The sequence below is a fragment of the Cygnus atratus genome, chromosome Z, assembly GCF_013377495.2.
Source record: "Cygnus atratus isolate AKBS03 ecotype Queensland, Australia chromosome Z, CAtr_DNAZoo_HiC_assembly, whole genome shotgun sequence".
NCBI classification, from domain to species: domain Eukaryota; kingdom Metazoa; phylum Chordata; class Aves; order Anseriformes; family Anatidae; genus Cygnus; species Cygnus atratus.
This window is the reverse complement of record NC_066396.1, coordinates 9,468,113-9,492,664: the sequence shown is the minus strand read 5'-3', so window position 1 is coordinate 9,492,664 and position 24,552 is coordinate 9,468,113. Positions and strand designations below refer to the sequence as shown.

General features: G+C 62.0%; 2 protein-coding genes across 2 annotated transcripts; both read left to right on the top strand.

Moving 5' to 3' along the window:
- The first annotated feature begins 2,447 nt into the window (after positions 1-2,447).
- Positions 2,448-16,221, top strand: ARID3C (AT-rich interaction domain 3C). Its single transcript, XM_035565889.1, has 7 exons — positions 2,448-2,735; positions 11,030-11,102; positions 13,946-14,129; positions 14,273-14,517; positions 14,769-15,041; positions 15,186-15,275; positions 16,079-16,221. Exons 1-7 carry the CDS (start codon positions 2,448-2,450, stop codon positions 16,219-16,221), a joined length of 1,296 nt encoding a protein of 431 aa, XP_035421782.1.
- A 3,107-nt stretch (positions 16,222-19,328) lies between these two features.
- On the top strand, positions 19,329-23,650 carry DCTN3 (dynactin subunit 3). Its single transcript, XM_035565891.2, has 7 exons — positions 19,329-19,481; positions 19,609-19,693; positions 20,573-20,659; positions 21,325-21,408; positions 21,955-22,013; positions 22,733-22,792; positions 23,231-23,650. The coding sequence occupies exons 1-7, from the start codon at positions 19,389-19,391 to the stop codon at positions 23,318-23,320; spliced, it is 558 nt and encodes a 185-aa protein (XP_035421784.1). The 5' UTR covers positions 19,329-19,388; the 3' UTR covers positions 23,321-23,650.
- Positions 23,651-24,552: the final 902 nt, after the last annotated feature.

Below are 24,552 nucleotides of genomic sequence, written 5' to 3'. Positions count from 1 at the left end.
AAACGTGGCTGCCTCCGGGGTGGCTTGCGCGGTGGGGCGGCTGCTGGCGGGCAGGTGGCTCCGGAGGGGACAGAGCTCCTGTCACCCCCTGCTGCCAACACCCAGCTCAGTGGCAGGCTTTCCCTGGCCGCATGGGGACAAAGGTCTCTGTCCCCTGTGTCCTGGTGTTGGGTGCTGCTGCTGGTGCTCGCCCCCCACAGATGCTGGGGACCTGCGCAAGCCCTGCAGCTGCTCCAGACGAAAAAAGCCCCAGGAACAGCAGGCAGCTCCTCCGCCTCCTGCCAAAGCTGCCTCCAGAGAGGAGCTGGGCAGGAAAAACCTGGCAGGCAGGCAGCCAGAAGGGGAGTGTGGGGATGCCCCCAGCAGGGCTGAGCCCCGTGCTTTGTCACAGCCCTGGCCCACCCAGGACGTCGCGGTGCTGTGGAGATTTGCTTGATGCCACCCCCCCGCGCCTCAGTTTACCCAGCTGTAAGTGGTGACACAGGGCAAGGCAGCACCACCGGCACAAGGGCCTCATGACCAGGATCAGCCCCCGGCTGGATGCTGCATATGCAGGTGCACACGCGTGTGTGTGTGTGTAAGGGGGGGGCAGGTTTGTGCCAAAAATACGTGTTCCTGCAGGGCTGGGGGATGCACACAGCCCCCCTCATTGAGACGCCTCAGTGATCCTGGCCCCAGCCCGCACGCAGGGCTTGCACAGAGGCCAGGGCTCAGTGCTTGCTGCTTGCTTCACACTCCCCTTTGTACCCACCCAGGGACAGGCACTGCGGGTGCACACACCCCCTCCAAACCACACACGCGTGCACACACCTGCCTGTGCACACAGCGCACCCGCACCCCTCCCGGCCCCGTTTGCACACGCCTACAGGTAAGCACACAAAACGCACACGCCCAGCCCCGGCAGGCACACGTAAACCCTTATTTCTGACCCCAGCAGCGTGCAAACGCACACACGCACATGCCTGGCCCCTCCAGCAATGCACACAGCTGCATGTGTGCGTGAGCGTGCGAGTGACTGCACGACGTGTGCACGGACCTCTCCCCGAGGCAAATGCGTGCCATAAACACGAGGTGTGCACACATGCCTGCAGTGCACACCTGTTGCATGCACACACATGTTGCATGCACACACACACACGTTGCATGCACACACACACTTTGCGTGCACACACACCCCCACTGCATGCACACACACAGCCGTTGCACGCACACAAACCCCTGTTGTAATACACACACACACATTGCATGCACACACATACCCGTTGCATGCACACACACCCCCCCGTTGCGTGCACACACACCCACGCAAGGTGGTCGCCTCCCTCGCTGTGCACAAGCACATGTGTGCTCACACCCTGCGTGCACCCACGGAGCACACGCACACCTCCCCACGAGCAGCACGTGTGCGTGCAAGCGCAGCCCCTCTGCACACGCAGCCACACGCGTGCAACGTGCACCCCGCGCTCCCAGCGCCCACCTAGGCGTGCAGGCACCCCCCCACGCGTGCACACCCACTCGTGCACACCCACCCCCTCCCCCCCCCCCCCAAACCCCAGGGCCCTCCCCGGATGCCTCCCTTCGCCGTGCGCTAGCAAATGGGAGCGGGGAGGGGTGTTGCTGCCCGCCTGCCACTTGTTGCAGGAAAAAAAAAAAAAAAAAAAAAAAAAAAAAGGAAGAAAGAGAGAAAGAAAGAAAAGAGGGGGAAGAAAAAAAAAAAAAAAAAATCCCTCCCACCTTCTCTCATCTGCTGCGGAATAAAAGAAATATCGGCGGGCGCGGCGCCATGTGAGCGGCGGGCCGGGGCCGGGCGGAGCAGCGGCCGTGCCCCCGGGACGGCGGGGGGAGCCCTGGGAGCCGGCGGCATGGTGGGGACCCCCAGCCTGGTGGCCAAAGCCGCCCCGGTGAGGGCCACCCCGCGACGGGACGGACCGGAGGGGCCCCGGGAGCGCGGGGGTCCCGTTGGGGACGGGACGGGGTCCCCGGGATGGGGGGGTCCCGGTGGGAAAGGGGGTCCCCCCTCTCTCCCCCGGTAGGACGCGGTGCCCCCGGGGGGGAAAAGAGGGGAAGGGGTGGCTGGGGCTGGGGGTGGGAGCGGGGAGGGGTCCCCGGTAAGACGCGGTCGCGGGTGGAAGCGGGGCGGGGGTCCCCGCACGGAGCCGTCCCGGGAGGGACCCCCGGGGGGGGGGGGGGGCGCGGGGAGGGGTCCCGGGGGCTTCACCCCCTCCCCAAACCGGGCAGCGGCGGCTCCTTCAACTTTTGGTGCACGGCCCCCGGGGTGGCTAGGGGGGGGAGAGAGAGGGTGGGGGTGCTTCCTCCCTCCCTTCCTCCTCCTCCTCCTCCTCCTCCTCCTCCTCCTCCTCGTCCTCTGAGGCCGTGCCCTGTGCCCGCAGCCGGCCGCCCCACCGCGGGGGTCCGGGCCGCCGGGGGGGCTGCGGCTGGCGGCGGTGATGGAGAGCCTGCAGCGGCAGCAGGCGGCCCGCCTGGCCCGCAGCCCCGACGGCGCGCCCCGACGGCCCCCGGCAGAGCCCGCTCCGGCCCCCGGCCCCGCTCCGCCGCCCCCCGCCGCCCCCCGCCGCCGCCCGGCCCCCGGCCCCGCTCCGCCGCCCTCCGCCAGCGGGCAGGAGGAGGAGGAGGAGGAGGAAGAGGAGGAGGAAGAGGAGGAGGAGGAAGGGGAGCCCCGAGACCCGCCGCCCCCCCCGCATCACGAGTGGACCTACGAGGAGCAGTTCAAGCAGGTAACAAGCGCCCGACGCCGCGCCCCATTTCCAGCCCACCCCAACCAGGCGTCCCCGCTGCCCCCTACCCCCATCCCAGTCCTGCCCCAGGGAGACATCCCGCACCCCCCATTGCCCCCAAACATCATCTCCGTGCCACCCAAAACGGGACGCCCCCCCAAATACCCCTCCACTGCCCCCAAACCACATCCCAGACAGCCAGTGCGCCCCAGCACCCCCATCCTGCAGCCCCATCCCGCCCCAAATGGGCACCCCCAAATGCTGTGCATCGCCCCCGTCCCTTATCCCACCCCAAAAGGCATCCTCTCGTGCTCTCCATCTCCCCCCACCCTAAACCCTGTCGCACCCTGTCCCTGTCCCCCCACCTGCCCCCCATCCCCTCTGCCTGCCCCCAGGTCCTCGTGCTCGCCTCCGGCACCGCTGTGCAGAGCAGCTTGGGCAGCCCCAGCCCTTTCTGCCCCGTGGGGCTGGGAGGATGCCCTGGGGCACAACGGGGTGCCCAGCATCCAGGCACCTCCCTACACCTGCCCTGACCCATGGCAGGCTCTGTCCCCCGTGGTAAAACGGGGTGTCCCTGGTCTGTGGAGGCTTTGCATGGTCCCCAGGCAGAGATGGAGGGGGCAGAGAGGGAGCAGGTGGAGCTGCAGCCCCGGGGACAGCCTTGGTTTCGAGACAGGATTCGGCTTTCCCCTCGTGTCTTGCTGCCGAGGGGACGTGACAAGGGTCCTGGTGCACGGTCACCCCAGGAGCTGAGCTCCCCCTGGGTTTCTGTGAGGGCTGGGGTGTGTTGCGGCTGCTGGATGCGTTCTCTGATTCTTATTTGGGTTTCTTATAATTCTTCTTATACGGGCTGGAGGGAGCAGCTCCTCGACCCCATCCCTTTGCTCCCAGTGGGCACAGGGGAGACCTTCGTGGCACAGAGATCTGGGGGATCACAGGGCCCGTGGGACTCATATGTAGGGCAGAGAAAAGGCCTCTGTATTTAATACCATGCCCCCTCACATGGACACCTCCCTGATGGGTTGTGCGAGCCCTGGTGTGCACGCCGCGGGCGCAGGGGTGTGGGCACGGGTCGCACAGCACCGCTCAGGTTTGCGCTCCCGGTGTGTGCTCGTTGGGGTTGTGGCGAGACAGAGGTGTGATGCTCGCAGCAGGGAGGGTGCAGTGAAGGGACGGAGCGGGCAGAGATGTCCCTGTGTGTCTGCTGCCTGGCTTTTTAGGGTGGCGCTGCTCAGGGGACAGCAGGACGTCCCTCACATCCACCCGATGCTGCGGGGTGCGCAGGGACCGGGACACTTACCGCGGTGCTCACCCCCAGCAGGAGGGGACGGGGACGGCCGCAGGGACCAGACTTACTGCCTGGACATCCCATGGCACGGCGAGGTCCCCGGTCCCCCGAGACCGCAGCCGTGGTGCCGGGGAGCCCGGCCACCTCCGGGGTGGGTGCGCTGCATAGGCCGAATATCTCGGCGGGGAAGTGTTACGTTACAGCCCGCTGCGCAGAAAAAGGCTGACTGTCCGGTTCCCGGGGTCAGGCAGGAGGTGGGACGCGGCTCCTCCCTCGCTCCCGGGGCCGGGGAGGCTTTGCAGAGAGAAAGCATCCCAGGCATTTCTTCTCCTTCGCCCCGCGCCCTGCCCCTGGTCAGATCTGCTGCCGGGAGCAAATCGCGGTGTAAACGCGAGGGGACGGATCGAAGGGGACACCGGGGTGGGGGGATAAATCCTGCCAAGGTTTCTGGGGTGAAGCTGGCTGCTTGCTTGCTTCCTCCCCTTGTCCTGTGCGTGGATCTCCCAGCTGGGGGCTTGCCCCAGCCAGCCAGGGGACAGTGGCATGTCCCTTACCTTTGGTGCCCCCAGGTGCGTAGGGACAAAGGGACCGATTGCGGCTGGATGGCTTGTATGGGATGGGACAGGGAGAATGGAAAGGAGTTTTTTGTGGTGCTGCCCCATAAGGGTGGCCGTTTGGGGCAGGCTGCAGTGCTGGCTTGCCCCAGGGGCTGCGGGGTGGCTGTCACTTCTGTCCCACCCCTGTCATCTTCTTGGCCGGGGGGGGACACATCCCCTGGTCCCTCCCCAGGCTGGGGGGCTGTGTCTGGCCCAGCCTGGAGAACAGGTTCCGTGCTCGGGAGGGAGGAAGGGGCAGAGGTGGTGGTGGTGAAGGTTAAAAGGCAAACTGCATGTTGCCCAGGGGAAATACCTGGGGACATTCCCCAGGGCATGAATCTGGGGGGCCAGCGGGACCTTTGCTCTGATCTGGGAGGGCTGCTCTGCTGCTGGAGGGTTGCAAGACCCCCTCACCCTGCCGCTCTTCACAGGGTGCCCCCAGGGTTGTGTTTTGGGGCATAAGTTTGTCTTGGAGGTAGCTGACAAGAGCCCGGCATTGCTCGCCCTCCTGCTCTCTCCTCATTGCTTTCTCCATTGGGTTTTTGCCCCCGCCAGCTGGGACGGATGCAGCTCACGGGGGATCCCCGTGGGGAGGAAGGAGGTGGTCGCCCTGCCCCGTCCCTCCTCCCGGCGCGTCTTCCACCCAGGTGCAGGAACAACAACCGCAGGGCTCCCAGGGCTAAATTAGAGGGTCTCTGGTTACACCGCAGCGGGACGGGCACCGTGTTTGTTCCTGGCCACGGCTGCCGGCAGATTTCTCGACCACAGACCTGCGGGCAGGGCTCAGCCGGGGTCAGGACCACCTGCGGCGAGGGGGCTGCGGGGGGAGCGGGGCTGCGGTGCCGAGGGTCAGCGCGGTAATCCCCGGTGAGCAGCAGCTCTGGCAGCGAGCAGAGGGGCTCCTGGGGTGCCTATGGGGGTGTCCACGGGGGTTTTGTGGGTGTGGGTGTTATGTGTGTGTGTGCATGGACTGATGTGAGTGTATGGGTCCATACAAATGTCTGTGCGTGTGTGCTTGTGAGCCCGTGTGTTTGTGGACCCACACGAGCACCCGCGTGTGCACGGACCCCTGCGAGACCCCATGCGTGAGCATGTCTGAGGACGCATGTAGTGTCCCGGCATGTATAGGCACCCCTGTGCATGCACGTATGGAGCCATATGGACTCATGGCTGTTTTGGGCAGGGTTTGGGTCTGACCCCCTCCTTGCCCCAGCCCGAGGTGCCCAGGGGTTGCCAGCCCCAGCCCCGCTGTGGTCTGGGGGTGCCGGGAGCCTCGCCGGCCACCGCAGCCCCAGCCCCCCGACCGCAGCTCCCTGGGGCTCTGCGTCGGGGCTCCAAGGAAGAGGTGTAAAAACTAATCAAGGGTGTGAGGAGACAGGCGCTGCGTGCGGGAGGGGAGCGACAGCAGCCCGGGCTGGCGTGGGAGCTGGGGATGAGCGCATGGAGAGATGGGGACAGCAGCGTGTCCCCCCCCCAGCAGCACAAAGTGCGGGGAGAGGAGGGGTGCTGGGGCTGGCAGGACCCTGTGCATCCCCTCCGGGGGTCCCCACCCCACAGCTGCCCCCGGCTCTGTCCCCAGCTGCCACCCAGTAATCAGACGTGAGTGGTGGGTTTGGGGGTGTGTGCCCCCTCACCGGCTCCGGCTCCTGATAATCCACTAATTGGGTTAGTGATGAAAGCAGAGCCCCTGTGCCAGCAGCGGGGTGGGCAGGGTGCGGTGGGGAGGGGGGATCCAGCCCTGGGGAGGTGGGATCCAGCCCCACCAGGACACCCACGGGGGTGTGCAGCTGCGTGGGGGCGTGGGAGCGAGCGCAGGTGGGCATGGGGTGAGTGCACATAGGGGACAGCGTGGGGGGACGTGGGACTGTGCATGGGAAGAGTGTGAATGGGGGGGGGTGTGGGTGTGCAAAAGGAGAGTGACCGGGGATGCAGTAACATGCAGTTTCTGCTCCAGCCCTTCCTCCCCCATCACTGCTCCACAGCCAGCCGGGGGATGGTGATTGGGACGGAGGTGTGGGGGGCTCACTGGGCACCCAAGGCACAAGCCAGGTGTGTGTGCAGCCCCCCCCCCCCCAGCTGTGCACCCATGTGCGCAAAGACACCCACCACGTGCACACCTATGCACGTACACCAGGCATGTCCATGCCTGCATGCACTCATGTCTCCCCATGGCCACGTCCCCACCTCGGGGGACACCTTGGGAGCTCCCTTGGGTCCGGGGGGTATGAGGGAGACAGGGGGCAACGTGGCCAGGGGTTAACCTGCGCGGATCCCTCCTTGGCTCCCAGCTTGTTCAGCCATGAACAAGCAACAAGGCAGTGAGCTAGGGAGGAGTGCGCTTGCCAGGACCCCCCCATCCCAGGATGAACGGATGTGGGGATCTGGGGATGGTGCCTGCAGTGGCATCATGCAGCACATGTCCTCCGCACGCACAGCTCCGGCCCTTGAAGCAAGCCACGCTGGCACCTCGTGCCTCAGTTTCCCCTCCTGTGAAATGGGCTGAGGAGGAGCCTGGGGACCCAACGAGTCCCCCCTCACCCCAGGGCCGGGGGCTGCCGTCCCAAGGCCGGCGCCACGAGCAAACAGTCCCTCACCTTGCCCCGAGCCGGGTTAATGTTTGCAGCAGGCAGCTCCCCAGGCAGGGACCGGCGGCGGCAGGGAGGGGGTTTTAATGGCCTGCCGGATCCGCCGCGCTATCAGCGCTGATTAAACCTGCTGCTCTATAAAGCGCCGTTAAATATTAAGCACGGCGAGTGGTTTTGGGGAGGGGGCGCTGGGAGCGGGCTGGGGGGGGGCTCTGGCATGGGGTATCCTGCTGTGCTGGTGGGGCAGGGCTGAAGATGGGGACACTGGGGGGAGCGTGGCCCCCGTGGGGGCTGTGGGATCAGGGCACAGCCCCCCCGCCAGCCGGCAGCGCTTGCAAATGCAGCCGGCACCCGGGCAGAGCCGTCCCGTAACCATTAACTTATTAACGGCGCAAGGTCAGGGGTGGTTGGTGCCCGGCAGGGAGCGAGCTACGGGATGGGGGGGACCCCAGTTTGGGGACCCAGAGCCCCCAGCTCCTGTGCTCACTCTTGGGGTGCATTCAGGCCAGGTGGTGGCAAGGCTGTGGGTAAAGGGAGGCACCGGTGGCTCCCCAATCCCTTTGGGACACAGGGGGCACTCGGTGTGCGTGCACCTGGCCATGCACCAGGGACCCCCAGCTCGGAGGTGCGGTGATGCTCCAGAGGGGTGCGAGGTCCCCAAAGGAGCGCGAGGTCCCCAGAGAACCTCGTCGGTGCTCGGCCACCCGCAGTGTGCCGGGGGCCGGGGGGATGTGGGGAATTGCATTTCCTGGGCTCCCTGCGTGAGCAGCAGCCAGATGGAAAAATTAGCAGGGCGGCTAATCAATGCGGCGCATATTAAGCGGCTCGGGGTTGGGGGGGACGCGAGGCAGGGGGGAGCCGAGCAGGGTTCGGGATCGATGCAGCCCGTATTAAGTGGATTAAATCCTGGTTGCTGATCTGAGCCCTGGCTGCTGGTGGGAGGTGGCAGCCGAGCCGGGGCTGCGGGGGTCCCCACTGCGATCGCTTCCCTTGGAAGTGATGTGGGGGGCTCCTCGGGGCAGCCTGGAGGGGCTTTGCACCCCTTCTCTGTGGGATCAGCTGGGCCATGGGGGGCCGGAGACCCCAGCTCCACCCCTGCAAGCCCCCCGGAGCCGGGAGGGGCACCTCCAGGATTAGCAAGTGTGCTAACGATGTTATTTAATTGTGGCGAGGCGGCGGGGGAGGCACGAGGTCTATTCACATCCCTTTAATAAACCATGTTCGACCCGCTGCCCTTTAACCTGCCCGGCCAGCCCCGTTATCCCCATCCCTTAAGGAATAAAGACGTCGCCATGGCGATGGGATGCCGGCGGCGAGCGGGGGTGCCCGGGCATGGCCAGAGCTGCACCCGCAGTGGGTCGGGGGCGAGGACACCCCGAGCGGCAGCACCAGGCTGGCACTGAGGATGCCGTGTTTTTTCGGGGGGCCAAGCCCCGCAGACGGGGTCCCCGAGGTCGGTAGAGCGGAGCAGAGCTGCGCACCGGTGGGGTATCGATCCCCAGGCTTGACAGTTTAATACTTGTGTTTATAGAGGAATATAGTTACATCGATGGCGTTAAATGAGTTACTAATTATATCAATACAAACACGATTAAAAGGGTCCTTGCTCATAGGTCACCGCAAGCAGGAGCCGCTGCTCGTGTTGCACAACTGCCCCCTGCTCGCGGTGCACGGCGAGGGCCTGCTGGGGGTGACCCTGTCTGGGATGGGGTGGCCCTCTGGGGGTCCGTGTCCCCCTCCAGGGTCTCTGTCCCCACCTGGGGTGTGCGCCCATGCAGGGCTGTGCGTGCTCATTTGGGGTTATGCATGCTAATAGGGAGTAGGATTGCCCATGAAAGGTTGTGCGTGCCTGTTTGGGGTTGTTTGCGCCCGTTTGGGGCTGTGCGTGCCCATTTGGGGTTGCGCATGCCTTTATGAGGCCATGCACGTCCATATTAGGTTAGTATGCCCATATGTGCTTGTAAGGTTTTTGCGGATGGGTACAGGGCTGTGCACACTCGTGCAGGTTGTGTGTGCACTGATGCAGAGTTGTGCACACTTGTGTGTGCCTTTGCAAGCCTGAGCATGCTCCTGCAGGGGATGTACAGGGTGCATTCCCTCAGGTGGTTGTGTGCTCTGCTGCTCCAACGGCTGCTCCCCAAAGGAGGCAGAGGGGACTGCAGTGCCCACCCTGCAAGAGGAGGAGGAGGGTGAGTGGCAGGTGGTGGAGAGGGCGCCTTCCTTGGGGCTGGGGGTGTCTGGGGGGGACCCTCCTTTCCTACAGGTTGTGGCAAGCCATCCCTGTGCACCCACATATAGGGTATGGATCCCATACCCTGCTTTGGCTGGGACCCAGCCCACCCCCCAGCAGCAGAAATCCCCCAAACCCACCTCCTCTCCAGCCTGAGCATCCCCAAACCTCACGGGACACGCGGCGCATCCCCACGCGCCCAAGGGCCGTGCCAGCGCATCCCCTGTTCCCCACTCAGCTCTCGCCTCCTCTTAAAAGCCGACCTTTGCTCCCTGCTTGATGTAATGTGTTTTTGCGTCTCGCTGCCCCGCAGATAAAAGGTTAGAGGTTAATATATGGTGGAAAAGAGGTCCCGGCGCTTGGAGGTCACACCTGTTTGGGGGCTGCGGGCGCACGGTGGCGGGGAGCGCGCCTGGGCTTTGCGGGAGCAGAAATACACGTGGGCAGCTGGGGGTCTTGCTGGACACCCCCTCTGGGAGACCCCTGGGAAGGTCTTGGCTTGATTTCCCACACCAGGAGGGATGGTGGGGGCTGGGCTGGTGGCCAGGCAGGGAAATGTGGGCTCCCAGGGCGCTGCTCCCAGCGTGAGCCCGTTGCTGGCAGCTCGAGCAGGAGATGGGGAGGGGGGTGACAGGGACAGGGAGCTCCTGCGTGCACGGGGTGTGCAGGTGGCACCCACAGGGGGAGGAAGGGACAGCAGCGGAACACCACGGAGCACCCACAAATGGTGCTGAGGGACGTGCAGAAGTGTCTGCCCGGTGATGGGAACAGAGAGCAGAGCCACGTCCCACATCCCCACATCGTCACATCCCCATCTTCTGACGTCCCATGTCCTCACATCCCTGTGTCCTCTTGTCCCCGTGTCCCTGTGTCCTCTTGTCCTCATGTCCTCACATCCCCATCTCCACGTCCCCACGTCCCTGGGTCCCCGCACCCCCACAGCCTCACATCTCCCTTTATCTGCCCATGAATTATGTGCTGTGCGGAGGGGGGGGCTCCCTGTCTATTGGTTTTTAACGGCCTTTCCCAGCACAATTGTTTTTTAAACGACTCTATTTTGTGCCTGACTTTGTTTTCCAGCTTGCATTTCTTTGTATATGTTTTGGAAATCCATTCTGGACTGCTGAGTTTTGTTTCTTTTCAATGGCTTTAAATTCTTGCCGGGCTCGCTGGGAGGAATCGGTGTCTATAGCGCCTTCGATTGGTGCTAATTTTTCCTTCATGTGCTCTGACTTTTACTGCTGGGCCATCGATCTGGCGGTCTCCAATTTGTCATGGTCACCGAGGCGCTGTGCTGGAATCAGGCGAGCCCCGGCTGCCGCACGGCGCGGCCGCATCCTGCCCTGCCATGGGGCTTCGCGCTCAGGGCAGGGAAACTGAGGCACGGAGGCAGCCAGGGTGCAGGGCAGGTGGGGAGGACACAGCAGACCCGAGCCCAGGGATGTGTCGGGGAATCCCTTTGGGGCGAGCTGGGGGGATAAAAGGGGTGATGCCAGGTGCTGGTGCCAGAAGGGTCCCCATCCCCGGCACTGTCCCCTGCCGTCCCCCTGCCCAGTGCGTGCCGGCAGCGCTGACCCCTCTCTCTCCTGCCCCAGCTCTACGAACTGGATGAGGACCCGAAACGCAAGGAGTTCCTGGACGACCTCTTCAGCTTCATGCAGAAGAGAGGTAAAGGTGGGTGGCTCGGGTGGGTGCCCCCCCAGCTGCCGGTTTGGGGCTCGTCTCTGCGAGCTGCACCCCACGAGGCTGGCCGAGCGCAGACGGGGCCACGCTGGCCACTGTCACGCACGCGGGGCTCAGCTCTGCCTCTGCACCCGCATCTCCTGGTGTGCACTGTTAGACCTGCACACCGCGTCCCGCAAATCCACGCTTACACACACCCCTAGCAGGGTGCTGCCAGCCAGCGGGGCTGGGACCCTGAATTTGGGCTGGTGGTGATGCCCCTTGCTGATGCCCACCAGAGAGGCGCAGTAGGGTTGCAGGAGAGCCCTTTGGCGATGCCCGTTAGCAAAACCCATTAATTACGCCCATTAGCCATGCCCAGCAGCGTCACCCAGCGGGGATGCCCACTTGCAGTGCCTTATAGCGATGCCTGGTGGTGATGCCAATTAACAACGCCCATTAGCAGTGCCCATTAGCAATCCCCGTTAGCGATGCCAGTTTTTGGGTGCTCGGAGCCATACCCGAGCGCTGCCAGGGGGCTGTGGGAGCAGCGCGGGGGCTCAGGGGTTAAGAGCCCTCCAGCCCACCCGGCCCCATCGGAAATCTTTGCTATCGGCACGGGGACGAGCCAGCTCCCGGGGACTCGATAAATGCTTTAACCTTCGCCCTCCCCATCCGGGCCCGCGACAATTAAAAGTTGCCGAGCACGGGCGTGCGGCCGGCTGTATTAATTAGAGCCTTTTGCCGGTGTGTGGATTAATGAACACGCCGCTCGATAGCCAGTAAACCCCAGGCAGAGGTTAATGCCGAGCTAATTAACGGGGGAAGGCTTGGGGAGGGGGGCTGGAGCTGGCTGTGTGTGGGGCGAGAGCGGGTGGGAAGGGGCGGTCGGCCCTGAGCCTGCTTTTGGGAGTATCGGTGAGGGTGGGTGCCCACCCATGGGGGAGCGGCACCCGGCTCTCAGGGGGCTGAGACCCCCACAAACTCGTGCCATGCGGGGGCTACTGCAGCCATGGGGCTCCCACCAGAGCGTGTCTGGAGGTGGATGGGGTCTGGGTGCTGTCCCGTGGGCTGTGGGTGCCCCCCAGTTGTGGGGCAGGCTGGGGGGAGCCGGGGGAGCACCGGTGCTGTGCGACCCTTGTCTCTCCCCCTCAGCATCCATTGGGGCCGCAAGATTCATGGGCTGCTCGGCGGCTTCATTATCTCTCTCTCCAGAGCTAATTAACTCCCTCACCATTGGGGCCGGGGCTAATTAAGCGAGCTGCCTGGTGGTGCGGGGAGGAGGGAGGGAGCCTGGTGCTCCCCAGTCCCGCTCCTGTCCCCTCCCCAGGCTGGGTGACATCTCGGGGTGACCCTGGGAGGGTACAGCAGGTGGTGCTGGGTGCCCCAGCTCCGGGGATGGGCAAGGGGGCACCCCCAGAGCTGGGTGCTGCCGAGAGCCTGTGTGGGTGCCTCTGGGGCACCCAGGGGCGCACGGGCAAGGGGCTGCATCCCCAGGGTGGCAGCAGGTGGGGGATGGACAGCGAGCCCTAGGAAGGGGCTGCGCATCCCCCTGCGTTTGCACCCTCCCCGTCCCCGCGCCGAGTCGAGGGCCCTGCCGATAACGTGGCATAATTAATCAATCCGGGAGCTAATTGCAGCGGCACAATGGCCCCGCCACCTCCCCGGGCTTTTGTGCTGCGCAACCCGGCCACTGCCGGGGCCATCACTCTGCGGGACGCAGACAGGTCCCTTTGTCAGCGGGACGGGCAGCGACCGCCCGCTCCATGCGGCCCCAAGATTAATTGCGAGCCGCTTTCATTAGCCACCGCGGCCAGGGAGGGGGACAGAAGAAGTCTGGAGGGCATCAATCTGGCCCCAGGACCCACAAACTCGTTCGCAGCTTCTGGGGTGATGGGGAGACCCCAAATCAGGGTGATGAGGCTGGTGCTGGGCAGGGCTGGTGAGGGACCGCCAGCAGATATCAAGTCGATATCTCGGCTTTCTTCCCAGGAGGAAAAACTCCTCTCCCCCTTTCTGATTCTGCAAACAACACAGACACACACACACACACAAAAAAAAAAAGTTAAATGAACTCAGTAAAGGAATAAAAAGAGCTCATTTTTCAGGCTTATGCGAAGAAGCCGAGCCAATATCGGGGCCATAAATTAGGGATGCTGGAGGACGGCGGTGAGTGACGGCTTCGTTGGAGGGGCGAAGCGTGGCCGTGACAGCCTCCCCTGGCAAAATGATGGCTTTCCGATACCACCCGCACCCCGGCAGGGAATAAATACGGGATGGGATGAGACAGGATGGGACGGGACGGGATGCTCATCCCTCCTCTGCCCTGCTGCAGCCCCCGGTGGCTGCCGGCGCTGCCTGCCCGAAGCACTGCCCCCAGGCACCGCGGGGCTATTTGGGGTGCTGGGGAAGTGGGGAGGGGGTTGTAGCCAGACCTGGTGGCTTTGGGGACAGTGCTGATCCACGTTGGGCTTGCAGAGCCCTGTTGAGTTGAGTGTCCCTCAACTCACAGGGGGTGTGGGGACCCTGGGGGTCCCTCTGCCCCAGGGGCTCTGTGGGGGGTGATGCTGGGGGGCCTGGGGGCCCACACCCCACCTGCTAGGATGCTCTGAGAGATGTATAGGTGCTCTCTAGGGAGCTCCAAGTGTTATAGGGGCTGTAGGCATCTGTAAGGGGCTCTGGAGGAGCTGCTGTGCCCCCACAGCCCAGCTGAGAGCCCTGACAGCTTCTGGGGGCAGCCAGTGTCCACGGTGGCCGTGGGGACAAGGCAGGGGCCATGTCCCATGAGGGTGAGGGTCCCCATGGGCTCACCCCTCACCCTTCTCTCTCCCAACTCGCCCGGCCCGAAGGGACGCCCGTGAACCGCATCCCCATCATGGCCAAGCAAGTGCTGGACCTCTACACGCTGTACCGGCTGGTGACGGACAAGGGCGGCCTGGTGGAAGTCATCAACAAGAAGATCTGGCGGGAGATCACCAAGGGCCTCAACCTACCTACCTCCATCACCAGCGCTGCCTTCACCCTCCGCACGCAGTGAGCACCCAGGGTGTCCCCAAGGGGGACAGAGGGGCTCACCCTGTGCCCGGGTGCTGTCCCCAGCCCAGTCCCTGCTTGGTTTGGGGCTGGCTGGGAGGTGCTCAGCGCTGGCTCTGATCCCGGCTCCCTTCCCCACGCAGATACATGAAGTACCTGTACCCCTACGAATGCGAGAAGCGGGCGCTCAGCTCGCCCGGGGAGCTGCAGGCCGCCATCGACAGCAACCGGCGGGAGGGACGGAGGCAGACTCTCGGCGCCGCGCTCTTCAACTACTCGCCCGCCGGCACCCCGACCCTGCTGGGCTCCCCCAAAATGCCCCTGCCAGCCCTCAGCATCTCCACGCACAGCTGCGGCCAGATGGGCCAAGTGCACGGCGTGAAGAAAGGTGGGTGAGGACCACGGCTGCCCCGCCTCGGGCAACTCCGTGGGGCGATGCTCCTTCTCCCAGGTGGGAAAAAGGAACGATTTTGCTCGTCTGGTCCCCTCTGGGGTGAGAGGGGACAGCTCGGGAGCTGGGCCTAAGCCCTGACGTGGAGCTGGCGGCCCCTTCTCCGTGCCCACCCTGCCCCGTGGCCCGGGGATGGCGAGATGGGGCGGCGAGGCTGGGGTCTGGCTGAGCTCTCCCTGTCGTTGCAGAGGACGGCGCGGTGCCGGCGGTGCCCGGGCGTATCGCCATCCCGGTGGGGCTGGCCGGACACCACCTCGCGGCGGCCCAGGCAGCGGCAGCAGCGGCCTCGCAGGCGGCGGTGCTGGAGCAGCTGCGGGAGAAGCTGGAGACAGGGGAGCCCCCGGAGAAGAAGGTGGCCCTGACGGCGGAGGAGCAGCAGCGGCTGATGCAGCAGGCTCTGCAGCACAACCTCCTGGCCGTGGCCTCCCAGTTCCCCATGAACATCAAGGTCTCCAACCGAGGTAGAGCCCTACAGCCCCCAGCCCGGCCACCCTGGCACCTTTGGGGAGGAACACGGCTGCCCGGGGAGGACGGGGCCCCTCTGCCCCCGCTGGCAGGTCGCTTCTGTTTCTTTTGATGCTCATATTGGTATTTCCTTCCCCCAGATGACAGACAGGAGACCGCATTGAACCTGTCCACCAACGGCATTAGCAGTATCAACATGTCAATAGAAATAAATGGAGTTGTCTACACAGGTAAATAGAAGGGCCGCTTGCCCCGTGTAATTGCGGCCGGGAAATCCAATAACTTATAGCCACTGCCTGGCCAGCAAGTCCTTCCTTCAATCTGATGTCTTTACTATAAAATCCATCGTAATGAAGTGGCAGGGCCTGGGGAGAGGGGGCAGGTGAAGGGAGGGGGGCGGCGAGGCCAGCAGCTGTCCCCCAGGAGGGGCTGGCAGAGAATGGCCGAAGCTGGGGACAGACAGATGGCAGATGGACAGACTTGGGCTGAGAGGTGCTAAAAGCCCTGGGGCATCCCCACCACACGGAGCCTGGGCTCAGCAGACGGGGATTTGGGGTTTGGGGTCCCCCCGCAGGCAGGGTGCAGAGAGAACGGTGTCAGGGTGCTTTGGTGGAGCAGAGGCTCCCTCATGGACCGGCAAGAGGAGCCAGGAGGGGCTGTGGGTGCCCGAGGGAGGACGATCCCAAAGCTGCCCCGTACCCCACTGTGGGGCACGGGGACCCCTGAGCCCCGCCGTGATGCAGCCCCCTGTGCTGGCCAAGCAGGTCACCCCATGCCCCCCAGCTGCCCCGCTGAGACACCCCAATTAAAGCGGGCAGCTTTTCCTCCAGCACGTAAATATTTAACGAGCCAGAAAGGTCAGGGCTCAGCAGTGCATGAGGCCACCAGCCACAGGGTCCCTGGCCACTCCAGGGGGCTGTATAAGGGGACAAGGGGTCGGGTGGCAGTGCGGGGCCGGGGGAGACACCGAGGGCAATGGGGGTTGAAGCCCGTGGGGGTGCTGGTCCCTAACCCTATTTCTCTCGCTCCCCAGGCGTCCTGTTTGCTCGCCGGCCCGCAGCTCCGCCGGCCCCCGGTGGAGGGAGCACCCAGAGCCGGCTGAACCCCACAGCCACCCCGAACCCGCTGCCGCCGGCCCCCTCGCACAGCCACACTCCTGCCAGCGCCGCACCGTAGGGGCGATGCTCCCCGAAGCACGCGGGGTCCCTGGAGAGGGCGTGGGGGTGCTGCACCCCCGGCCGTGGGGCAGGGATGTGCCCGGAGGGGTCGGGGGGATGGAGGATGGCTCTTGGTGCCAAGCGGAGCTGTGGCCATGCAAGGCCGAGCACCCACGGGGCCCTTTTGTCCCTCACCCCCAGGCGTGGGGCCCCTTGCCTGCATGCACCCCCAAAACATGCCTTCTGTGACACCCCCCCGAACAGCTCCTGCTGGCCTGGGCTCCCCTGCACTCTGCAGCCCCTCTGGGCACCTCGATGCACTCGTCGTATCCCCCGTACACGCCTCGATGCACTCTGCAGCCCCTATACTCACCTCGAAGCACACGCTGTCCCCCCCACTTTGGCACATATGGCATCCCCTATACACCCTACACACACCTCATTGCACGCTGCGTTCCTTATACACGCTGGCAATGCAAGCACTGCATCCCCCCCACACTGCCCCCCCCATACATCACACTCTGCGTCCCCTATACACACCCCACACCCCCATGCACACTCAGTGCAATCACTGCAGACCCCTTCTTTGTCTCCCCCCCACGCTGCCCCTGCCCTGTGCCATGCCAGGATCACCCCTCGGGTGTGTGTGGGATCACACTGGAGGGCAAATACTGGGGAAACTGGTGGGACTGGGGGGGGGGGGGGGGGGGAGGGCTATTGGGGTGGGGCTGGGGGGGACTTATGCACTGGGAGGTGTTTGCTGGAGGGCAGGGTGGGGAGGCCCCCAAACAGACCACGCGGATGCCGGGGTCCGCAAGGGAGTTAGAGGGTGGGGGGCAGTGGGATTGGGGGGTGGGGGGGCTCCAAACTACCTCGTCGGGGCGGGGGGGGCACCTCCTCCACCTGCCCGCACCCCTGGGTGCCAAAGCAGGCGAGCGCGGGGCGACGCTCGCCTCTACCTCAGCAGGGGGCCGGGGCTCGGTGCCCCCACCCCACGGCAGCGCGGCTCTGTGTAACTATTAAAGGAACTGAACTGCTGGACTGAGCTGGGGATGAGGGCGACACGGTGCCATGGGTGCCCATGGTCAGGCTGGGGACAGCTCAGGGGTGCGGGGTGACTGTGGCATCCCAGGGTGGCTGCGGTGTTGCCCAAAGTTGCCCCCGTTCCTGGGGTTCAAATCGGTGTCCCCCTGCTGGAGCTCCCACACACGGGCTGGAGCGGGACGGGCCCCACAGGTGGGGGATCCCCACAGGTAGGGGATGTGGCTGTGGGTGCGCCAGCAGTGCCTACAGTGGGCACCGAGCTGGGACGGACCCCCTCCAACAGCAATCCTCAGCACAGGCCCCCAGCACCCATGCGGACGGATCCCAGCACAGCCACCAGCCCCTCGGGCAATGGGGTGTTTGCACCAGGCCGGGGTGCGGATGTCGGGGTTGTGTGGCTGTGACACGGCTCAGCCCCAGCACAGAGCTCCTGCGGCCCGCTGAGGGGATGAGAGTGGGATCGATGCAGCCTTAATTGGGGTCTCATGTCCCCTGTCACTGCCGGGCAGCACCGGCCGTGGCACATCGAGCACCAGGGCCCCAGGGGGCCAGGAGGGTGCAGTTGGCCCCGCATCCCCCCTTGTTACACAGCTCAGGGGGCGATGTGTGATGCCACGCTCCCTGGGGGGCTCGGGGACACAGCTGCTGTCACCTGAGTAACCAGCCCCGATCGATGCCCGCTTCCCGCGTCCCGCAGGGACTGTAATTGAGCGGGAGGGAGGAGATGGAGGGGTGCGGGGATGAGTCGGTCTGGCAGGAGGAGCGCTGGATCCGGCCTCACCAGCGGGCTGGAGGCAGGTGGCCGTGGCATCGCTGTGCCACCACGGAGATGGGGACGGGGACAGAGACCTCCTCTGAGCACCCAGGAGTGGGGGCAGATTCACTGCACAGCATGCTGGGCTGCACACAGCCAGTGCTGTGGCTTCAGGCTCGTCCTGTGACCCCACAGCCCCAGTGCCCAAGTCCCAGGAACACCTGAATTCTTCCCCATTTTGGGGTGGATTATCGGTGACCCTTTAGCACGGGGATTTGGGCATTCCTGCACATCACCTGCCCTGCTGCACAGGCTGCAGGAGAGACAGTTCCCTCTAAACACAGCCCAGCGCTGCGTGCACAGCCCCCAGCCCCTGCTGCAGCCCTCAGACACTCCTGCTAACGAGGCTGCTTCTAATTGTTGCCTTTGTGGAACAAAGCACAGCTCTTCCCTCTGAAGACACCTCTCCCACAGCCCAGCTATCGATCCCTGGGAAGAAAGGCAGAGCGCACGGGGCCTCAGCCTGCTCCTCTGCACGGCTTCTCCAAGGAGATTTTGGGGTCACAGGGTGCTGGGGCCATCCCACAGCTCACTCCTACAGCCTGGTGGCCCCGTACAGATGCTCCCTGTAGGAGCACATGTAGAAGGACCAAGCTTTTTCAGGGCGCAGTGGGTTTTGCTCTCAGCAAGAGGCACGGGAAGGTCCCCAGAGCCATTCAGCTGATGAGGCACTCGCTGTTAGCACAGGGGTTTGACCTGGGAGCCTGGCCTGGGATTAACCGAAGCCAACCGTGGTCTCCCGGCACGACACACAGCAGGGCACACCTCAGGGTGCTGCGGAGGCCCCCAGGCTTCTCCCCCTCATCCCAGAAGGTGCCTGGATGCGGTGGCTGCCGTGAACTCATCCCGTCCCTCGGAGGGATCCCAATAACCGCGAGCACCAGCTGCGCTGCCGCTTCCATCGGCCCTTTGGCGACCGCCGCTGCGCGGGTCGATAGCGGGAAGGTGAGGGCGATGGGGGGCCGGGGGCAGCCCTGCGGCAGCCCCCCGCCCTTCAAAGCTCCATCTTCATGCCTCCGAGCGCCTCTCGCCCGCAGCAGCGAGGCAGCCATCGACCTCCCTTGAAGGCAGAGCTTCCCTCTGCAGTGCAAATCAGCATCGAGCGGCCCCGGCCGCCCGCAGGGGGGCTCCGAGGCCCCAAAAACCCAAAGCGCCCGCCCCCCTCCCGTCCCCCGCCTCCCCCCCCCGTCCCCCGCCTCCATTAAGGCCCGCCCGTTGCCATGGCAACGGCATCCCCCTAGCAACGCGCCGCCATGGCAACCAGGCCGGAAGCGGACGCGCCGGAAAGCGGAAGAGAAGGCCGGGCTGCTTCCGGGCCGGTCGAGAAGATGGCGGCGGGGACGGTGGCGCTGGAGCGGCTGAGGTGGCGGCTGGAGGAGCTGGAGCAGCGCCTCGGCGGTGGGGCCTGCGAGCCTCGTAAGGTGCTGGGCCACACTCTGTCACCCCCCTTCTTTGTTTTTATTCCCCCCCCCCCCCCCCCTTCCGAGCCCCCCTGCCCGCCGCTGGCGGCAGGTAACGGGCCCGCTCCCTCCCTCTGCGCCCCCGCAGGTGGCGGACGAGCTGGTGAAGGTGCAGGTGGCGCTGAGCAACATCGCCGGCAAGAGGGAGCGGGTCAAGATCCTGTTTAAGAAAAGTGAGTGCGCTGTGAGGGGTTCGAGGCAGCTTGCGGGGCGTGCCTTGAGCCAGAAATCCCCTCCTCGGAACCCAAAAATCCCCGTCTCGGTGCTCCCCGGATCCCAAAAATCCCCACCTCGGTGCTTCTGGGTTGTCGTTTGGCCCGCAGGTAACCTAGCGGGGTGTCGCCCTGCTTGTGCCTCTTGTCCAGAGCTGCTGAGGTGGGGAGTGGGCACCTTCAGCCTTGAACGATACACAGCTGTGTGCTCTGCCTGAAATACAGCTTCTGAAGGGGCTTTTTGCATGTTCAGGCTAACCATGCCCACGTGTCTGTCCCCATTGTGTATGCTGGCAGTGGTGAGGAGCACGTACCACCCCCCTGTGGCCACATCTGAGGAACCTTCTCCGAACGAGGGAGCATCAGCTGCGGGCACTAGAGTCATGCTTTGCCTCGTAAAGCCTCCTTGTGGCTGAGTTTCGTGGCTTCATAACCCAGGAGCAGCATTGGGAGTGTTGGTGTGGTGCAAGGTTGCGGTGGCTGCTGAGCGTGAACATGTAACCTGTGTATTTGTAAATGACTTTAGGGATCAGGACGGAGAGCAGTTCTCAGGTTTTGTTTCAAGGTTAGGAAGAGGCAGACTTCATTCACCTCTAGTATCATTAGCCAAAAACCTAAGTATTGGAGGTGTCTGTAACGAAGCAGTTATTTGGTTTGACTCATTCGGAAGTTCTTGGTTGTAGCCTTCTAAAGTAACGTGTTTTCAAGTGTTGCAGAAATCCCTGAATCTGAACAAAAACAACCTTAAATGGGCAGGTTTGTTCTGTAGCCCAGGGGGAATTGCACTTGTAAAGTGATAACATCTCTCCTACTTGCCTTAAAACCTATTTTTTCCTCTAGTTGAAGATGTAATAAAATACCTTGACCCTCAGTACATTGACAGGATGGCTGTTCCAGACACCATGAAGCAGCAGTTCATCTTGGCAGGTACGGCATCACATGAGAAGGAACAGGTTTTTAGCACTGCAAAAGTTGTATTTTAATAAAGTTGATTGGGATGGACTTATTTTTTTGCTTAGTTATAAACATTTGGAAGGATATCCTCTGTAGAGCTACCCAAAATGTGACTTACAAGTATGTCCATCACCCTTAGTGCTCCCTTGTGCATGCCCGTGCTGTAGTTTTATCAGTTCTGATCTTAGTATTGATCAGTTTAACCGTAAATTAATGAAAGGTTGAAAAGAAACTGGAGCTTGAACGGTTTTCCTTACCCTACTTCCCATATTCTGAGGACTGTAACAAAAACAGAGTTTAGGATATACATGAAACACCTTCTAGCGTTGTCCTCTTTTGCTTCCAAAGAACTTGGTTCAGCCTTTTTTTAGTATAGTCTGGGAGTGAAACTTGGCGAAGGTTCTCCTGACTTAAGTTAGTGTGAATGAGAATCCATTGGTGAGCATCACAAAAGGCTAAATAAAATTATAAAAAAGCCGTTTTCTGTACAGCTGGGTCAGCTGGAACAGGGGAGCTGGAACACAAGTGTCAGTCCCAGCTGATGATCAGTTCAGAGTGGGACAAGCCCCTCTGTGAGGTGGGGGCTATGACACTGCTTTGGCTTTTCCTGATGTTCCTTCTTGTCTCTCCCTGATCAGAGGAGCAGGTCATTCCTTCCCGAGCAGCCCTCTTGGAGCAGGTGAAGAACCTCCAGCCCGTCTTAGACAGTGCCTCTATCCAAGGTACGCCTGTTCCTCCGCAAGTTTGAGCTGCACGTGCCACCCGCACGCTGTTGCCTGTGCTGTTTGCTTTTTCTTGGGTGTCAGACCTGAGGCGAGGACAGCTATGCACACAGCTCAGTGTGAGTAAAGTAGGCGCAAATGCAGCGATACGTTGGCTCCTCCCTCACGTTGCTCTCATGTTTCATGTCCGATCTCTGCTGGAAAGCACACGGTGTCCTGCAGAGCGTTGTAGCTGTCACCCAGCAGGGCTCGGGTGGGAACGTGGCTCCTGCACCAAGGGTCAGGGAGGTGGCGTGGGTTAGGAAGCAGGTTAGAGACAGCAGCCCTAATTCACCCAGAAGGTAATTAGCGAATTTAATGATGCTGAATGTACAGTGTGGCTAGAGGTTTTTTATGGTATAAAAGGTGTTTGTGGTACGTGGCGCTTGGATTCATTGCGTGGAGTTTTGCTGTGACTTGCCCTTGGAGAAGGAATGGTCCTTGTCTTGGTAACTTGTCCCACGTGATGCGAAACAAACAAAATGGATTTCTGCTCTGTGCTTTCAGCCGTTCCTGACCACGCAGCGAAACTGCAGCGACTCTCCCAAATCCAGATGCAGCAGCAGGTAGTGTGAATGCTCATGGCAGTCTTGACTAGCAGGGAGAAGGAGCCATTTGTTGGTAACTGCACTGATGCCCCTGTATCTGCAATTGTTTGAACTGCTTTTTTAGACCACTTATTTTCATTTGTCCAGGGTATTCGTGCTGCAGTTTTAAAGAGGTTTAAGCACATTGCAGGGGGAGAACTAGCCGGGATTTCTGGTAACTGAGTCTGAATTGGCAAAAATCTTTGCCTACAATAAGACTACTCAAAACAAAGGTTTGAATGCAATAAGTTGCAGTGGATTTAACAAACTGCTATTCCTTCTTTCAGTGGGACACTGAAGTGTTGCGCTTCTTCAGTCTCCCAGTCTCTGGAGGGGTTTTGGTACTGCCACATTGTCTCTTTGCCCTTCCCCATTTGAGCACTCCGTGAGGTGGCAATGAGTAGCCTGGGCATTGCCTAATGCCTCCTTTCAGTGTTTCCCTGTGGGTTTTCATTCTGAGGCAAGCTGAGGATGCTGAGAAAAAGCAGACAGATGGCAAGCACAGGTGCTTTGGCGCTTCCTGAATAGGTGTGTGCCTTTGTAACCTTTCTCTTGTCTGCTGAAATGCTTTCAGCTGCAGTGAGTGGCCAGGGCCTGAGCTTTAGTCCCAGTGTTGTCCCTGTACTGCCAGGGGCTGGAAGGACAGATGTCTTTTTAGTTTATTTACTGCTTACTTGCTGAGGCTCTCTCCTTTGCAGGATCAGTGCAAGCAGTTTTCTGATGGTGTCAAGATGCTCCTTGAAGACTACAACAAAACGGTATCCTTTTAGCTGGTGCTCTGGGCCTGACAAAACCGAACCGTCTGCCTGTCTCCTGGCCCACCTTACCCCAGTCAGATGCTGGAAGCAGGCAATCCTCAGCCCCAGGTTTAATGGCCAGTGCCCTTTCTGGTGTGGTGGTGCTTGTGTTCCTGTCACGCTGTAGAAAGCCCTTTGAGATGTAGTGCTGTGTGGTGTTTGGAAGTTGTTGGGGACTGCAGTTGACATGTGGTGCTGTGTGGTGGCTCCAGGCCCTGTCAGTTTGTGTCTCAGTAGGTTTTGTACACCCTGGTTTCCCATACCCGTTTTTTTTTTTTTTTGTCTCCCAAGGAATCAGGATTGTAATGGTGCTCTCAGGTTGCCAGGGGGTTTTTGGGCTGTGCTCTGTGGTTTCCTCCCTGAAGTTTCCACATCTCTTTCCTTAAGAGTAATGTCCAGACCCTGCTTCTGTCCAAGCAGTTCGTCCAGTGGAATGAAATACTGATGCAGCTGGAAGCAGCCAAGGAAGCGAAACCTGTGGCAGAGTGATGGCAGAGCTGGGAATCCGGAGAACCGCAGCTGGGGCCTTGGGATTCTTCTGGCCTTGGGTCACTCAGGAGGTGCTGCAGCACAGCCTGCACTCTCTAGTCTCAGCATCTTTCCGCTCTGTGAATGTGCTGCAAGTGACATTGCAGGCTCTTGGGGGCACCCTGGCTTTGCAGCTGCACTGCGGTCACCCTGAATCAAAGCCACACTCCTGGTATTCCCTTAATATGCCACTGTTTGTCGATCTCGCACTTCCTTATGTCTCGGTTTGTAACATATTTAAAAATCCCTTCCTGCTGTTACTGTGGACCATAATAAAGCCCTGAAACACTACCTGGCTTGTCTTCCCTGGGTGCAGCCATGGCACGGACTGTCTGGCCAGTCTTAGGAGGGCAGATGTACGTACAGCCTGCACAGCCTGTACTTGATATTCCATGAGGAAATGCTACACCTATGCATGAGAGGGAAGTGGTAAGCTGGAAGGTGGGTAAATCCCGGAGACTGAGCCCATGTCCACCACGTTAGGGTGGTTTTCCCTAAGCAGTGACTGGCACAGGCGTTTTCGCAATCTGCAGGAGATGGCTTCTCACACAGCCCGACCTGGATTGCCACGCAGGCTCTCCCTGCTGTTTCCTCACAAGCTGCCTGTGCCCTGCCAGCAGTGGGGTGCTGGGCGATTGTTCCTCATGGGCTTTGTCTCCAGGAAGTTCTCCCGGCCCTGTGCCAGTGGCAGCGAGCGCCCCTGGCCTGCATCCTGCGACTGCCTTCCAAAATGGCTGCTCAGAGAGAGCAGTGATGGCTGCCTGCTCCTGCACCTTTAAGATTTCTGTCCTGAGGAGCGTCCAGGCTTCCTGGACCCCTTTACCCTTCAGGAGTGACTCCCAAGGACCCCTGCAGAAAAGGCCTGAACAGGTCAAAGTCCGCCCTCTGGAAGTTCAGGAGAGCAGTTTTGCTGGTATCCCTTCTGACATCACCAATAGAAAACTCTGCAATTTCATGGTCACTCTGCCCAAGACAGTCCCCAGCTTTCACACCTCCCACCAGTCCTCCTCTGCCAGTGAGGAGCAGGTCTAGTGGGGCACCTCCCCAGGTAGACTCTTGAACCAGCTGTGTCAGGAAGCTGTCTTCCACACACTCTAGAAACCTCCGGGACTGCTTCCTCTGCGCAGTATTGTATTTCCAGCATGTGTCAGGGAAGTTGAGGTCTCCCATGAGAACGAGTGCTGGTGATCGTG